This window comes from Mustelus asterias, chromosome 8 (assembly GCF_964213995.1).
Source record: "Mustelus asterias chromosome 8, sMusAst1.hap1.1, whole genome shotgun sequence".
Classification (NCBI taxonomy): domain Eukaryota; kingdom Metazoa; phylum Chordata; class Chondrichthyes; order Carcharhiniformes; family Triakidae; genus Mustelus; species Mustelus asterias.
Window position 1 is genome coordinate 86,390,449 of NC_135808.1, and position 18,819 is coordinate 86,409,267.

The window sequence follows — 18,819 nt, forward strand, 5'->3', positions numbered from 1 at the left end:
AAAATTTATTGGTCACAAAGCCAATGTACAGAGTAGACAAGGCAAGCTCCTTTGCAATATATGAGTCCAATGAAAAAAAGAATTTTCATATAACCAGTGGTTCGGGTCTGGAATGCAACGCCTGTTAGTGTGGTGGAGGTGGTTTCAATCGAGGCATTCAAGAGGGCGTTAGATGATTACGATTAGAAACAATGTGCAGGAGTACAGAGAAATGGGCACTAAACCATGATACTCTTTTGGAGATGCCGGCGTTGGACTCCACTCCACTCGCATCTCCACTCCACCTGACGAAGGGGCAGCGCTCCGAAAGCTAGTGGCATTTGCTGCCAAATAAACCTGTTGGATCTTAACCTGGTGTTGTTAAACTTCTTACTCTTTTGGCGAGCCAGTAAAGGCACAATGGGCCAAATGGCCTTCGTGTGCCGTGTTACAATGCTGTGATTCAAATGTTGAAGACCTGCAGTTGTGTTGGAGAGAGGCTGGGATTAAAAGAAAGGTGAAAACAATGAAATCTCATTGGTGAAAGTACTAGTATAATGCGGCTTGGATTGGTTAATGATGAGAGTGGGCGCAGATTCTATTGGTTATTTCACATTAACTTCACTGTGGGGCTGCCAGGATTGGTTGAGTAATGAGAGTCTGGTTGGCTTTCTTTGTTGTTTCCGGTTATTGAGATTCCTGCGCGTTGCCAGGGACCGCTTTGGAATAATAAACAGAAGTTTCAGCTTATTGGTAACATTTTTGTATTTTTTCTGGTGACAAAATTAACATTTAAGTGCATTAGTTTTCTTTGCATTTGAGGAGTAGAAGTAAAACTGGAGGCTGGCAGCTTAAATGTTAGTAATTGAAGTACAAAGTAGTTCATACAAACCTGCCCCTAGCAACAAGAGCGGAAAAACTAGACGCGAAGTAATTGTGTAAAGCGATGTAGTTGCAATCAACTTTAACAAGAACTGGACATAGCCAGAATAACATGCAGCCTTTTTTCTCTGTATCAATGTAACCTGTTGTTTCTGAGTTTGTGTTTCAATTGTGTTTAACGATTTTGCTTTGCTTATCATTGACTAAAGATGACGATCCCAGCATTTGTAATGGTTAACTCAGCAGCAGCTCCGAATCTTAACCCCTAGGAAACGTATACTTTGATAACAGTGCTATATACTATTCTTATAGATTTCGCTGCATTCACAGAAATATATTTTTATTTTAAAGAGGCGCTGTCTCTTTTGAATGGACCTGCTTCGTATGCTGCCATCAGACTTTTGACTGGACCCACCTCGCATTAAGTTGATCTTTCTCTACACCCTAGCTATGACTGTGACACTACATTCTGCACTCTCTCTTTGCCTTCTCTATGTACAGTATGCTTTGTCTATATAGTGTGCAATAAACAATACTTTTAATTGTATACTAATTCATGTGAGAATAATAATCAAATCTTCAGAATTTGGTAATCCACTCCTGTTTCCCAAATGTTTAACAGTGTTGCAACGGAATTATTTTTTGCATTTTCTCAGTTTTAATGAGGACACCCCTATTTAGTGGAAACCAGGGGGAATTATCCACCATGAGAGAAGAAACAGTTCTGGTCTGATTTTATTTTGTTGCCACCTTAATCACAAAAATCCATTGCTCTTTGAGACTTTCTGGAAAGCTGAAAGTTTTGTGATTCAACAGCTAATGCTGCATTTAATTCTGGGGAAAATCTAACACTCTAGTTATGGGTTAATAATTGTGACGATCCTGAAAAATGGGCCTTTTGCAATGGGAATATTCCCAGTCTTGTCTGTAGAATATGCAACAAGGGAACTGAAGAAATAAGACAAAGTCTTATGGAGCGAATTGTCCAATCATACACACAGTCTTGCTTTCTGCAAACTGTTTCCTTCTTTATATAAAAAAAATCACCACTGGACTTTTATGAAGATGTCACTAGTGCGGTTGACAGAGGGGAACCGGTGGATGTGGTGTTTTTAGATTTCCAGAAGGCGTTCGATAAGGTGCCTCACAAAAGCTTGCTGCAGAAGATTGGGGTACACGGAGTTAGGGGTAAGGTGTTGGCGTGGATTGGGGATTGGCTATCTAACAGGAAGCAGAGAGTTGGGATAAATGGGTGCTTTTCTGGTTGGCAGTTGGTGACCAGTGGCGTGCCGCAGGGATCGGTGCTGGGGCCTCAATTGTTTACCATTTACATAGATGATCTGGAGGAGGGGACTGAATCTAGGGTATTCAAGTTTGCTGATGACACGAAGGTGAGTGGGAAAGCGAATTGCGTGGAGGACGTGGAAAGTCTGCAGAGAGATTTGGATAGGCTGAGCGAGTGGGCGAGGATCTGGCAGATGGAATATAACGTTAGCAAATGTGAGGTTATCCACTTTGGAAGAAATAATAGTAAATTGGAATATTATTTAAATGGAGAAAAATTACATTGTGCGACTGTGCAGAGGGACCTGGGGGTCCTTGTGCACGAATCGCAAAAACTCAGTCTGCAGGTGCAGCAGGTGATCAAGAAGGCGAATGGAATGTTGGCCTTTATCGCGAGGGGGATAGAATATAAAAGCAGGGAGGTCTTGCTGCAACTGTACAAGGCACTGGTGAGGCCGCAACTGGAGTACTGTGTGCAGTTTTGGTCCCCTTATTTGCGAAAGGATATATTGGCCTTGGAGGGAGTGCAGAGAAGGTTCACCAGGTTGATACCGGAGATGAGGGGTGTAGCTTATGAGGAGAGATTAAACAGATTGGGTCTGTACTCGTTGGAGTTTAGAAGGATGAGGGGTGATCTTATAGAGACATATAAGATAATGAAGGGGCTGGATAGGGTAGAGGTGGAGAGATTCTTTCCACTTAGAAGGGAAACCAGAACTAGAGGGCACAGCCTCAAAATAAGGGGGGGCCGGTTCAGAACAGAGTTGAGGGGGAACTTCTCTCAGAGGGTAGTGAATCTCTGGAATTCTCTGCCCATTGAAGTGGTGGAGGCTTCCTCGTTGAATATGTTTAAATCACGGGTAGATAGTTTTCTGATCGATAAGGGAATTAGGGGATATGGGGAGCAGGCGGGTAAGTGGAACTGATTTGCTTCAGATCAGCCATGATCTTGTTGAATGGCGGGGCAGGCTCGAAGGGCCAGATGGCCTACTCCTGCTCCTATTTTTTATGTTCTTATGGTAAGCTTATCAAGACACCTTTTTCTAATTTGATGTCTTATTCTTGTAACATGTTTATTTTAGGTTTGATGTCAATCTAAGTAATTTTCTCCCAATTTTTAGATACAGAATGATGGTCTTTTGAGAGACTGTAGGTCAAAATTGTTTTCCTCTAATCAGAGATGGAAACTTTGCTACATTCAAGGACTAGGGAGATTATTCATATTGAAAATGATCATCCTCAACACAGGTGCCCCACAAGGCTGAGTCCTCAGCCTCTTACTATACTCCTTATACACCTATGACTGTGTGGCCAACTCAATTTTCAAGTTTGCTGATGACACCACCGTAGTGGGTCGGATCTCAAATAATGATGAGATGGAGTACAGGAAAGAGAGAATCTAGTGAACTGGTGCGGCAACAATAGTCTCTCCCTTGATGTCAGCAAAATGAAGAAGATAGTCAGGAAGTGTAGTGCCCCTCTTTACATCAATGGGGATGAAGTGGAAATGGTTGAGAGTTTCATGTTTCTGGGTGTCCAGATCACCAACAACCTGTTCTGGTCCCTCCACACTGACGTAATATTTGAAAAAGCCCACCAATGCCTCTACTTTCTCAGGAGGCTAAGGAAATTTGGCATATCTGCTATGACTCAACTTTTACAAATGCACCAGAGAAAGGATTCTTTCTGGTTGTATCACAGCTTGGTTTGGCTCCTGCTCCTTCCAAGAGCACAAGAAACTACAAAGAGTCGTGAACGAAGCCCAGTCCATCACGCAAACCAGCCTCCCATCCATTGACTCTGATTACACTCCCCCCTGCTTTGGAAAAGCAGCCAGTATAATCAAGGATCCCACACACCCCGGACATACTCTCTTTCACCTTCTTCCATCAGGGAAAAGATACAAAAGTCTGAGGTCATGTATCAAACGACTCACAAACAGCTTCTTCCCTGCTGCCATCAGACGTTTGAATGGACCTACCTCATATTAAGTTGATCTTTCTCTAGCTTTGTCTGTAACACTACATTCTGCACAGTCTCCTTTCTGTGTTTGCAATATCTGTGTGAGTTTCTTCCAAATGATCTAGCTTCCTCGCATATTCCAAAGATGTGCTGAATTGACCATGTTAAATTGCCCCTTAGTGTCCCAAGATGTGTAGGATAGGGGGATTAGTGGAGTTACAGGGATAGGGCAGGGTAGGATACTTTGTTGGAGAGTCAGTGCAGGCACGATGGGCTGAAATGGTTTCCTTCTGCACTGTAGGGATTCTATGTGTTAAATTAATTAATCTCTGTTAAGATTGCACTAGGTCCATAAATTGCTTCCTGTGAGAAGGCCGGAAATCCACGAATATTCCTGCTACTAATTGCAATACAGCCCACATAACTTGTACTCTGATGTATTCCAGGCTCTCAGTTTAAAAGGTATATAATTCCAGGAGTCTTTTTGATTATTATTGATACATGTTCATGACATTTTAATGATCTATCTACCTGAACCCTCAAGTCTCTTCATTCCTTCACTGTTTCTAGCTTTTCATCTTTTGGAAAGTACCCTGTCCTGTTCATTTTAAGGTCCAGTAAGAAATCTCACAACCCCAGGTTAAAGTCCGACAGGTTTATTTGGTAGCACAAGCTTTTGGAGCGCTGCTCCTTCATCAGGTGAGTCACCGGAAGCGTTGGTTGTAATTTATCAAAATTCGCTGGACTCTGGGGAAGTGCCGGCTGATTGGAAAACAGCTAATGTGACGCCACTGTTTAAAAAAGGAGGTAGACAAAAGGCGGGTAACTACAGGCCGGTTAGCTTAACGTCCGTAGTTAGGAAATTGCTGGAATCCATCATTAAAGAAGAAATAGCAGGATACCTGAAAAAAAATGGTTCGATCAAGCAGACGCAGCATGGATTCATGAAGGGAAAGTCGTGTTTGACGAATTTACTGGATTTTTATGAAGATGTAACGAGTGCGATTGACAGAGGGGAACCAGTGGATGTGGTGTTTTTGGATTTCCAGAAGGCGTTTGATAAGGTGCCTCACAAAAGGTTGCTGCAGAAGATTAAGGTACACGGAGTTGGGGGTAAAGTGTTAGCGTGGATTGAGGAAGCAGAGAGTTGGAATAAATGGGTGCTTTTCTGGTTGGCAGTTGGTGACTAGTGGTGTGCCGCAGGGATCGGTGCTGGGGCCTCAACTGTTTACCATATACATAGATGATCTGGAGGAGGGGACCGAGTGTAGGGTAACAAAGTTTGCAGATGATACAAAGATGAGTGGGAAAGCAAATTGCATGGAGGATGCGGAAAGTCTGCAGAGAGATTTGGATAGGCTAAGTGAGTGGCGAGGATCTGGCAGATGGAGTATAACGTTGACAAGTGTGAGGTGATCCACTTTGGAAGGAATAATAGTAAAATGGCCTATTATTTAAATGGTGAAAAATTACAACGTGCTACTGTGCAGAGGGACCTGGGGGTCCTTGTGCATGAATCGCAAAAACTCAGTTTGCAGGTGCAGCAGGTGATCAAGAAGGCAAATGGAATGTTGGCCTTTATCATGAAGGGGATGGAGTATAAAAGCAGGGAGGTCTTGCTGCAATTGTACAAGGTACTGGTGAAGCCACAACTGGAGTACTGAGTGCAATTTTGATCCCCTTATTTGCGGAAGGATGTATTGGCTTTGGAGGGAGTACAGAGAAGGTTCATCAGGTTGTTACCGGAGATGAGGGGGATAGCTTATGAGGAGAGATTGAGTAGATTGGGCCTGTACTCGTTGGAGTTTAGAAGGCTGAGGGGAGATCTTATAGAAATATTTAAGATAACGAAGGGGCTAGACAGGGTAGAGGCAGAAAGATTCTTTCCACTTAGAAAGGAAACAAGAACTAGAGGACACAGCCTCAAAATAAGGGGGAGTCAGTTTAGGACAGAGTTGAGGAGGAACTTCTTCTCTCAGAGGGTAGTGAATCTCTGGAATTCTCTGCCCATTGAAGCAGCGGAGGCTACCTCGTTAAATATGTTTAAGTCACAGGTAGATAGATTTCTGATCAATAAGGGAATTAAGGGTTATGGGGAGTGGGCGGGTAAGTGGAACTAAACCACTATCAGATCAGCCATGATCTTATTGAATGGCGGGGCAGGCTCGAAGGGCTAGATGGTCTACTCCTGCTCCTATTTCTTATGTTCTTATGTACTGTAAATACTGACACACACATGTTCACCATTTCCTTATTTTCATTAACAATTTCACCGTTATCAATTTTCAAAGGTTCCATTATTGTGTGTTTTTTTTGGTGCAATTTTTTTTCATATTCCCATTTTTGTAGTTCTTTCTGTGTATTTTGTCACCCATTTTATTTTGACCCCTTTAAGTGGGCTAAATTCAGCCATCCAGTTTCATCGTGGTTTTTGGGCTTCTGAACTGTAGCCTGTCTCAAAGCAATTCATGTTTTTAATATGTAATACATTGTGTGTCTTGTACTTGTAGGTAAACATCATCATGTCTGACATTGCAAAAGACAAGGCAGCTCGCTTACTGAAAAAGACGGGCAGCTTTTCATCGCTGAGCAGCTATGACGTTAAAGTAAAGGAAAACATGAAAAAGCAAAAGGAGTGAGTCGTCTGTTTAAAGTATTTGTTGATGATGAGTATTTACTTTTAACGGTATTTTTGCCCTTTCTTCTGCATCCTTATTTAGGTCACTCTTTGCTCACTTTTGTGGAATAGCATCCTTTCAATCTTTGACAGTAAGTTACTTGAAGCTTGTCATCAGAAAAGGCATCAAACTTTTCAAAATGTTATTGGCCATGCTAAATTCACCCTTAGTGTGCCCGAACAGGCGCTGGAGTGTGGCAACTAGAGGATTTTCACAGTAACTTCATTGCCGTGTTAATGTAAGCCTACTTGTGACTGATAAATAAACTTTAACTTTAAAAGTATGTCAGCATAACAGTATGGTTATCTAAATAATATTAAATAAATATTGGATTTCTTCATAGAGAATTCCTTTGTTACTTTTTGAAGTGTGATACAGAAATTTCAATGTAACATTTGTGACAGATAGGAATGGCAGAGGAAAGTAGATTGATCATTGTACCAATGGAAGCCAATCTCCCATGGTGTTGCTCATGGTGAATTGAGGAATGAGCTATTTATACAAGATAAATCAGTGTCTTAGATAATGTTAGTCATTAAATAAGTCAAATTTCTTAACACACCCACATTTTCTTTTTGTGCATTTTGGGGCTTGAATTACACAATTGTCAGTTTTCATTTATTGGATTTGTTTGTAAATCCCACAGTCCACACAAAGATGATAGGGAAATATTACAGATAGCTGCTAGACAGGAGTCACATAGCAATACTGATATTGGGTGGTTTGGACTGTTTGGTGGGTGTACCAGCAGTAAAATAGCAAATGTGAGCCATCAGACTAGAAGATCCTTGGGCCAAGGAGTACTGACCAGGGAATGCCAGGTATTGAGACTACAGGTTGTGATGAGTTGGAGCTTAGAAGTAGTTGGTGTGAGGCAATGGTCTTTCGTTACGGGAGCATTAGGAATGGGGTGGCAAATACTAGAAATTTTGGGACTTTTCAGCTGTCATGGGGCATGTTTACTATGTGAAGGAATGAGAATAAGGAAGTACTTCACTTCTACTTTATGTGTAATATAAAAGTAATACAATCACATGGATTTCTGCATCTGGCTTCAGCCTCAATTCTTTAGTGATCCAACTTTTTATTGTATTTTTTAATTCTCTTATTCTATATTCACCAAATTACAGCTCAGCAACTAAGAAGAGCAATCAAAATCTATCTATAAAGCAAAGTGAAACTTGAACAAATCAAATATCTCCAAAGAAAATGTTCAAAACACTTTCAACTGCATTGAAGCTCAGTAGGATTGAGTAATTTACCATTTAAAAAGAAATGAGGAGCAGAGCTTGGAGCATTCTGTGCTCTGTCAGTGACTGTTCACTGTAGACCCTGTCTCGAGCACCTACAGCTACTCACATTGTGGTGTGTGCCTCACCAAGGGCACACATCTTTATGTGAATGTAAAATTACATGAATAATTGTTTTTAAACTCGACCTACAAGTTCTCTCCAAAAGGAGTGACATTTCACTGGCATTGCTGAAGGATTCTGTCTTGCACTGATTTTGTAGCTCCCAGAATAATGTATTGAGCTGCTAATCGAGGGATTCTAGATAGTTTTCTTCTGTTCATTGATGTCTGATCTGACGATTTGTGGGGTTTATTTTTACACAAAATCTTTTGCACATAGTCTTTAACTGTTGCTAAGCTTTCTGCATTTGGCCATGGCATCTGTCTTTGTTGGTACTTGGCTGATAGTTGGACAAAAGAAGAGTTGGCTCCAAATGGACAGTTTGTTTATTTTGTTACTCCCTGACATTCTGTCCCTTGGCTGCTATGGGTCTTCCAATGCATTATGTATTACGTGTCAGAATTACCACCAACATGTACAAATGGAGTAACTTTGCATTATCTTGGAAAGTCAGCTGATTTCTCCCACAGCACATGCTACACATTATAAACAGCTAACCTGTCACCACTTCACAGTATTGCCCCCTCTCAGAGCTATTTTAAATAGAAAATGTAAGCCTCTTGTTTATTGAAATACCTTTAGCAGATGAAAGCAACCCCTGATAATTCTAGTAACCTGCATTTTCTTTGTTTTACTGTAAACCTCTTTGGGACGTTACCATGTCAACTGTATCAACAGAAGACATAAATGGTAGTAAATTTAGAATGGATGTCTGAAACAATATCCTCGAGCATAAAACCTGTTGTAAATATTTACCAAGAAAGATAATGGAAGCAGATTACAATTTGATGTGGTGATGTGGGTGTTAATGTACTGGAGGCATGTGCTAGGCAGTGCTGAATTGCCTTTGCACATCCCGTATGAAGGTCATCTCTATCGCAATATTGTCCTAATTTCCTCAGTAGATCCAAACCATTTCTCAATTATCTTCAAGTGTTAGCTTAAACCGTATTTGGTATCCATTGCAGTGACTTTCCTAACTGGGATGCAAGCATAATGTACTGTAACAGTTATCTGAAATATATTAGAACATCAAATGGGTAAATTAGATTTGAAATGGGAGAAAGTGGTTCCATTTGCAGCCAAAGCATCTCTAGCAATGTTTCTCCTCCTCCCTGAGTTGCCCAAGGACTTATTGTCCTTTCTCATGTTGCTCCTTATGTGAAAATATCCACAGTCATTGGATCAACTTCACAATGTACAGTGACATTGCCCATCTTTATCTCTCAAAACTCTCTCATCCTATTGATCTGCCATGTGGCTTTAAAATTGTCATGTTAAACATTGGAAAGTCTATAGCTGTTATCTTTGACCCTACCCCAAATCCTGTGCCTTTAACACGACTCTATTGCCCTCCCTGGTCACTGCCTCTGATCGAATCGCACCTTCAACATCCTGATAAAAGCAAAATACTGCGGATGCTGGAATCTGAAACAAAAACAGAAAATGCTGGAAAATCTCAGCAGGTCTGACAGCATCTGTGGGGAGAGAATAGAGCCAACATTTTGAGTCTGGATGACCCTTCGTCAAAGCTCTGATGAAGCATCATCGAGACTCGAAACGTTGGCTCTACTCTCTCTCCACAGATGCTTCAGACCTGCTGAGATTCTCCAGCATTTTCTGTTTCTCTTTCAACATTCTGTTTGACTCTGAATTGAGCCTCAGTCCTTGTTTCACTTCGATAATAAAAACCATCTACTTCCAGCTGTAACATTGCCAACTTCCAACCCTGCCTCAGCCCGCGCACTCCTGAGACCCTGATGTATGTTTTGTCATGTCCAAACTAAATTCTTCCACATCCATGCTGGTCTCCCATCTTTCACAATGTCCCCAATGATGTATGTTTGGTTTCTATCCACCAATGCCTCCATTTTAAAATTTCTAGTCTTCCATAGGCTCTCTCCATCTTTTAAACACTATCAGCTACAACCCTCCCCAACGCTTTTGGTTGTCTGACTCTGACATCATCGGCATCCTCCTGCTGCAACATTTCCAGCCATATGTTCAGGCACCTAAGTTCTCTGGAATGTTTTGCTGAAACCCCTGTAGCTCTCCACCTCTTTTTTCCTCTCTCACCATCTCTAAATCCCAGCTGTCTGCTAGAAACACCTAAAGCACCTTTGCGAGGGAGGTTTCAAGCACTTGCACTGACCTTTCTGGCCTCATGTGCTCCAAGGCCATGGGTGAATGTACGTTGAGGATCCTATTACCATAAATCGTGGGAGATCCTTGCCTTTACATCTCCTTGGGATATGTTCAGGGTATAAATAGCCCTCTTGCTGCTTTCCTGACATTAAATTGGTAGAGAGGAATACTGATTATTTTATGGGATGCTGTAGTCAATTATTTTGACAATAAGTGCTGGTGAAATACATGGGAGCCCTTGTTTCAGAGAATGAAAAAGTACAAGCAAGTTAATGGTAAACAAACAGGCAATGATAATGATGGCATGTATCGTTGTAAGAGTCCCCAAGGAGGAACAAGGTATCACCAGGTAACACAAGGGCAAAGAAAACTTGCAAGGAGAGTTTCTGCTTTGTATGCAATTGCGAAACTGCCCAAACATGCTTAAAATCTTATACTGTTCAAATGTGCTGGTTGTTGCAACAGAAGATATTGTTTCTCTCTTTTTTTTTCAGTATAGTGTAGTTAAGTGGTACCCCGGTGCTGTTTTCATTAAATTTAGAAACCAGGTTTTCAGCTGTGAGTAATCTGATTCAAAAGGCCGGTGCAGACATGATGGGCTGAAGAGCCTCTTTCTGTTTTGTGCTGTAAAACTCGACTCTACGGAAATGACTATACTTAGTCATTTAATAGTTCAATTGGTGTCTAACGTTTTGTTAAGGCAAAGCCTTTACAAACGCGCCCATTGGCTGAATTTTACAGCCTGTCCCATCGGTGGAATCTTTCATTCCCGCTGATGTCAATGGAATTTTGAGTGGTTCGCTGCATTTCCTGCCCCGGGCCTGACAGGGCCATATAATCCCACCCCATGTGTCAGTGTATCAGGAAAAATGAGCACAATATGAAGAAGCAGCATGCATCTACAATTGGCATTTAGTGACCTGTGTCTTGATGCACAGCGCCTTGTGCACAGTGCCTTGTGCACAGTTTATGTGTATGATTCTAGCACCCTAGGCATTTCCACCTTCAGTTCTGAGCATTCAATCCTCCTGTACCAGAAGTGAATTATTGGTCTCATTTGATTTTTTTGTTGTTGCTGTACTGGCCAAAGAGTTCAAAATATCTTCAGTTTGTTTTTGAGGAATATAATTTAAAATAGAGAAGTTAACTTCATCCATGTATTTTCAATAAAATATTTGTTCCTTCCACTCATATTGTTATTTTTTTATAACAGCTCCATGAGTACCGTGTCCTATATGGACGATCCAGGGCATCATGATGACATTCCACGCCCCATGCCACAAATGGAAAACACATATCAGTTGGGTGAGTTGAGGCTTGTCAACCTTTTTCTTTTCATAAGTAGCACTGCTGCCTCACAGACCCAGGTTCAATTCCCGGCTTGGGTCACTGTCTGTGCAGAGTCTCCCCGTGTCTGCGTGAGTTTCCTCCGGATGCTCCAGTTTCCTCCCACAGTCTGAAAGACGTGCTGGTTAGGTGCATTGGCCATGCTAAATTCTCCCTCAGTGTTCTTGAACAGGCATCGGAGCATGGTGGCTAGATGATTTTCACAGCAACTTCATTGCAGTGTTAATGTAAGCCTACTTGTGACATTAATAAATAAAATTAATGACACAAAAAGCAGTAAATGATCACAAACTGAAATACTTGATGAACACCTCACTTTCTTTCTTCTTGCATTTATGTTGCAACTCTGTTCCTACTAGATTGTGAAGTCTACAAACCATTAGTTATGCATTGGGAAAATTGAGAGATGACTATCACACTGAATTGTGCAGCATTTTTTCAACAGTATTTCATTCAGCAAACTCAGAATTGTTACCAGTTTAAAGTAGTTGTTCCTTAAATCCTGTGTAAGTTCATAAACCAAGTACAACCACAAAAGTTCTTTGCACTTAAGCCAGGCCTGTGTATATCAATAGAATATTGACTACAAGGTCTGGTGATAATGCTTCTTTGTCAGAAAGTTCCTTTTCACAGGTCTGTGGCCATCTGGAACATTCTCTCTGAATGTTAGGTGTGGAGATCATTCTTGAGTTAGGGTTCTTGGGTATGTGCTATGGGAAATGTATCAATACTGTAGTCTTCTTTCTCTCAGAAATATGTTTTATTGTCTGAATCACCTGTCTTTGTTTCAGATGCCTTTAGTTTTTATATGCAAAGTATCAAAATGTATTAAAATTTTATATTAATAAATAGAAACATAAATCCACCTCATGCAACCAAGACCAAGTTCTGTGCCATTATTGCCCTTGACATTTTCATATACTACATTAGCTTAGTGAAGGGAATTGTCCACTTTCTGCAGTGATCTTGGCCCTGAGACTCCTGGTGAGGCCATGGATGCAAAGTGGAACTTATACCCATCTACTGACAGCTACCAAAATTGTGGTTGTTATTCGTTTCCAAATGCATCTGAGATACCTGTCTCTGCAGGGAGAGGGAGGAATTTTACCACAAACCTTACCATGTGTGAGGAAAACCTTGGGTTGCAAATGCTCCAGCAAATTTTGAAAGGAAAGTGTAATTCCTCCTTATGCTTGTTCAAGGAAGATAATTGACAATTGCCACATTTTGGTACAAGCATTTACAATATTGGAAAATCACAATCTGCAATATTTTCATGTGATTTCCTATATTACGGTCTTTTGAGCTCCCTGAAAGACTTTAAATAAAATTCAAACATCTTTTTAGGCTTAAATTATTAATATATATTTTTTATTGACTCTAATATCTTTATGGGTACGAACATTTAATACTGCTAAGGATGTAACAAGAAAACATAGATTTGAGTTGTGCCTCAAATTCTGCATGGAAGTTCAATAATACTTTTATTATCATAACTTGTGTTTTACACAGATGTTTTAGGGATACTTTGAACAAGGTTTTGTTCCCAAGACCTTTCGTCATCTTTATACTTTTAAATCAATAATGAATATAATAATGGTGCTTTCCAAACTAGTTTGTTCATTATTTTAAACCTGTTCCTAGATCCGGCAAAGTGTTTTCCAGGGGCCACTGTGGACAATATTCTCAAAGATGTCCTGGCAAGCTACTTACAGGAGGAGAAATATGAGCCTGAACTCTGCAGGCAGATGACTAAGACCATCTCGGAAGTAAGTGGAATTTTAAAATTTGCTTTTCTGCCTAACCTCTCCCCCTCGTCTCCACCCTCAATCTTTGTTAAATGGTGAGAAAAAAAGAGACATCACCCTGAGGTGTGATGTTTCAAAAGGTTTGCATTTGCTTGCCTATGGAAAATAATGAAAATGTGGGCGGGATTCTCCAGCCGCGCATTCCCCAAGACTGGAAATTCCGCCCGAGCTCAACAGACCTTTAAATGGTCCACCGAATTTTCTGTCTCGCCTGCTATGATTCCCACGGCGAGCAAGATGGGAGAATTTCTGCCTGTGTGTTCTCCATCAGTCAGACACTATCTGGATAACTGTTTGCAGTCCTAGATACCATTTTATTGACCTTTGAATGGGTATTGCGGCAAATGACAAAGATGTTTCTGGATATGAGAACTGTTAAAACTGAAGAAAAAATTAGGAATTTTTAGGCATGGTGTTGACAAAGTATAAAATTAGGAAGTCAGAAGTAAAACAATAACAATTTATGGAATAAGGTCTTGGGGAAGGGTCACCAAGTAAATTTTATAGATGGGTTCAGGACGTAGCTGGATGAAAATATATAATTATGGTAGACAGAATTAATCTGAAAAATGAACAGATTTGTTGAGCTGAAAATTCTCTATGTTGTGGATGATTTTTGTGAACACCTATTCTTCCCTGTCAGTAATCAAAATTAATTATTTTAAGCTTTAGTAATAAACCCTAAAAATTCATATTAAACTGTACATTTATTACTGGAACTGTAAACACTTCACCTTAATGCTGTCTGTTATCTTTTCTGGCTCAAATGGTTGTTAATATTTCCAATATCTATGGATGGGTCATCGCAACTCCAAGTCATTCAGTCACTGAAGGTCCATGCATTTATTACTGTACATTGACAATTTTCTACAAATAAGACCAGTTCTTTTTGACTAAATTGTATGTTGGAGAAACTAAGTAGCTCAGTTAGTTCACCATATGTTCATATCTGCGACTTGATGGGCCTCCTTCTGCACGATAGGGATTCTATGAACTAGGTTTCTGTCCAGCCTTTGCTTCCATCTCAGTGGAGATGAAAGCCTCCACTGTATTTCAAACTCATTTCACATGGAACCCCCACAGGAGCATTTTGAACCCATAGTACAACATTCAGAAGCACAGCATAATGTGGCATTAAACTGACAGTCTCGTACACTGGCCCCCTACAGAGGGCGATGTTTGGGGGCTGCAGGTAATTGCACCTTCAGAAAGTCATGTTGGGGATTTCTGAGCATTATTTGTTGCCTGCTCAATCTTTACATATCTTGGAGAAAATTAAGGTACAGCCTCTTCTAGGAGATGCAATTGGTATTTGGTAAGGCTTTGCTGAAGAGAAAAGAAATGTGGATACCACTATACATCCTAATCTTTTGCCACATTTTTGCACTAAAATCTATTGTGGGATTCAGAAAATTAAAGATATCAGTGAAGTATTGTCTTAAAACTGTCATTTATTGAAATAACTCTCAAATCCTAATGCTTCTCCCCATCCTTACCCATTAAACACCAAGCTACAGAATATATTTCCATCATGCACCTCTGGTTCAAACCTGTTCCACACTGGTACAGTCGATTAAAATGGGGCGTAGGCCCAGGTCAGGTCACATCACCATGATTGAAAAATTTAAGAGACAATGGGGGCGATTCCCCCAAAAAAGTTCTAAATGCTGAATTCGTGGCATAACTGGTGTAAATCACAATTGTTTTTTCGGTGTGACTTCAGACTCGAATCTCCCCACTCGATGCAATGCAGAGATCACAATTGTGAATATCATTAAAAGCCCAGGGGCGGGGCCTATTCATACCAGAGTTTGACAGTTCCGGGCCTCTGCACATGCGCAGTGGCCCCGCACTGTCAGCTCGATCACTGGCCAGCCCGGGACCCCCGCAGTGCTGCCTCTCCAGTCCTCCTCCAAGGCCCAATTGTGGCCCCCATGACCATTCCCGGGCCAGCCCCAACCACCCTCCTGCCCTGGAGTGCCCCAATCTCCCCCCTTCCCACCTGTCCCGATCGCTGGCCACCCTCCAGCTCCAATCAATTAAATGCGAAGTGGCAGTGAGACCCCCAGCCTTGCCCCAGTAGGCAGTGCCAAAGTGCCCCCTGGGCATGGGCAATTTGCTCCTTGGGCAGTGCCAGGGAGCACAGGCTGGTGCTGTCAGGGTGCTCATGCCCAGGGGGCACCACCCCCTGCTGCTCGACCCACTGGGGGAGCCCCGATTGCCACCCCCCCTTCACTCCAGCGGAGTCTCTCGCTAGTTCCCCGAAAGTGGGGAGCTAGTCTGAACCCTGCCAGAGTGAAATTGCACTGACAGGGTGGGAGATGCGAGCGGGCCCGAGACTTCAGTCCCAGGACCGATAATAACATTAAAATAAGATTTAAAATATTTTAATCACTTACCTGTTGTACCCGCCGGTTTCCAGCGTGGTCCCGGCCGCGCCAGATATCCGGCGCTTGGAGATGTGCGCGCATTGGGAACGCATGCACGAATCCCGCGAATCGGCTCGCACACAATTCTCCTGGCCTGCCACGCTAAAAGATTAGCGTGTCGGGATGGGAGAATCGCCCCCATAACCCAGCATCAGTGGTTTACGAAACTTGGGTTTTGAAAGCCTATTTAATGTACAGGAAAAGAAAATGCATGAGTTGAATGTTGAAGTTCCAGAAAAGAATGAATTGGAGTAGGAATCATTAGTGATGATTCTTGATTTGAAACAATAAAGAGAGAGGGAAATGTGTATAAACAGGATGTTAGGAATTTAACAGAAGAAGACTTATAGGTGGTATAGTTCAGAATGTTGAAGAATTGTTTGTCATTTGTCTAACGTCTGGATTTCTCTATCTGCACCACCAGAGGAAGCGACAAACAGAACCCATGTGTTGCTCCATAGGATAGTAGTGAAAATCAAGAGTCACAATACTAATTCATTGAAAACCAGACAAAGAGGGCACTCAGTAGAGTGCATAGCTCCATCACGTTGTGTTAACTCAACGCTATTACAACTACACAGCTCTTCCCTGAGGCTTTTCCCTGTCTGTTTGATGATCAAGTACAAAGCTGAAAAAATAAAATATTTTCATTAAGAGCTTCCATCTAGCTGAGGAAGCATTAGACCAATCCACATCCAACAACCTGTCCTGAAAACCCTGCTCACAATTTGACAGTTGACAATCAACAAAATTATATATAAAACAACTTTCCACATTATTCTATTTTAAAAAAAAATTCAGGCCTCTTCCTGTTAACAAATGGATTTTTCTTTAAATTGCACGATTTGTATCTCCTCCAGAAATTCATCAGCTCTTCCTTGGAACATAACCTATCTGTATTAAATTTTGGTGAAATCCGTTAGTTTTTGCAATATATTGATTACAGACGAACAAACAAAAACATTATCTCTGCCCACCTTCAGTGGCAAAGGTAATACTCCACTTAATGGCAGCACGAAAACCTTGAAGAAAGATATGTCCCATGATCCACAATGGGTGGGAGGATAGAGCATCAAGTCCTCATATTTGCAGCAAAACCACACATGCAAATGGAATTGGCGTTAGGAATTGATATTCTATATACCATAGAAATGGCTGATTATCTGTTTTTGAGAAAGGGATTTGATTATCTGTTTTTGAGAAGGGGATTACTGCCTGAGGAGAGTAGCTGAATGTGCGTATGTTTAATAAATTGCTGCAAAATAATACTTCTCGTTTTAGGTTATAAAAGCTCGAATAAAGGATCTCATGATTCCACGATACAAGATTATTGTTTTAATCCATATTGGACAGCTGAATGAACAGAGCATCCGCATTGGCAGCCGCTGTCTCTGGAATTCCAGCACGGACACATTTTCTTCCTTCTCATTCAGTAACCGATCTCTCTTTGCTGTTGCTAATGTTTTTGCAGTGTACTTTGAGTGAAACGTACCTGTGCAATATAGTGAAAAATTGTAAGAATAGTGCTGAGCATAAAGCTCAGACACTAAGATATTTTAGGGCAAAAAAACCCATATATCTGCTGTTTGTCATCCATGGTGTTCAACGTGGTCTGGCAACATTTGGAATCTGGCAGTCCTTCATCAATGGCCTTCAGCAAAACCTGCTACATTCTTGTCTTAGCTGTGGGATGTTAATCGAGCTAGGAATTAGCCTTGTTCACATTTCTTGCTGGCAAAGGCAGGCAAGAGAATGATATTGGGAGGCCGCGTTGTCCAAGTTTCCACTCGCTGATAAAGGAAGTAATTCAAGTGCCTCTCATGACAACCAGACATCCCAAAGCGCTTTATAGTCAATGAAGTACTTTTGAAACATTGTAATGTAGGAAACTCTACAACCAATTTGCACACAGCAAGCTCCGACAATAGGAATGTGATAACGATCAAGAAAATCTATTTTGTGATGCTGCTTGAAGGATAAATGCTGGTGAGGACGTCAGAATAACCCCCCTGTCCTCCTCCTAATTATGCTATGTGTTCTACTTTGCCCACCTGGGATGACAGATAGTGTCCAATTTTAAAGTCACATCCAATAAACAGCACCCCCAACACTGGAACACTCTCTCAGTACAGCAGTGGAATGTCACTCTTCATTTTTGTGAACACCCAACCTTCTTCAATTGACCCCACTCTTGATTTTTTTTTTCCCTTTCCTCTGCTGTTGTGCTGAATCTGAACTTAAATGGTAGCAATATGATTAGAATGGATAATTCATTATGTATGGAATAGCGGAAACAGATCCAATTGCTAACAAATTGATTATATATGCTTTTTCTGAGCGAATTTTTCAAGGATGTTATCAGTTGGGATTGTGGGTCATGAGAATAATATCAGTGACGTGATAATACACAGCAAATAATCCACTCGTGCAGAACCTTAATTTTCATGTTAAATATAATGTGTGGCCTCAACCTCTCAAACTAAATTTTCAATGCCATTACAATTGAAAAGGGCAATAAAGTAGGGGGACAAGCAGCAAGAGGAGGTGGGGGGTGGGGGGGAGAATGGGGGGGGGTGGGGGGGGAGAATGGGGGGGGGGGTGGGGGGGGGGGGAGAATGGGGGGGGGTGGGGGGGGGGAGAATGGGGGGGGGTGGGGGGGGGAGAATGGGGGGGGGTGGGGGGGGGAGAATGGGGGGGGGGGGTGGGGGGGGGGAGAATGGGGGGGAGAATGGGGGGGAGGGGTGTGGGGAGGGTGTGGGGAGGAGAATAGGTAGGGGAGGAAGCATGGACAGGGAGGGAGAGAGGGGAGAAGCCGCAAGAATGATTTAAGTAGCAAGAGTTAGTAAGCAATTAAACAAAACCCCCTACTTCATGAACTACTTAATTAGGAATT

At 41.6% G+C, this 18,819-nt stretch overlaps 1 protein-coding gene across 1 annotated transcript; it reads left to right on the top strand.

Moving 5' to 3' along the window:
• The first annotated feature begins 724 nt into the window (after positions 1-724).
• Positions 725-17,411, top strand: dynlt5 (dynein light chain Tctex-type family member 5). The gene is made up of 5 exons (XM_078219371.1): positions 725-732; positions 6,618-6,742; positions 11,556-11,647; positions 13,334-13,458; positions 17,208-17,411. Exons 2-5 carry the CDS (start codon positions 6,630-6,632, stop codon positions 17,409-17,411), a joined length of 534 nt encoding a protein of 177 aa, XP_078075497.1. The 5' UTR covers positions 725-732; positions 6,618-6,629.
• The last annotated feature ends 1,408 nt before the right edge of the window (positions 17,412-18,819 follow it).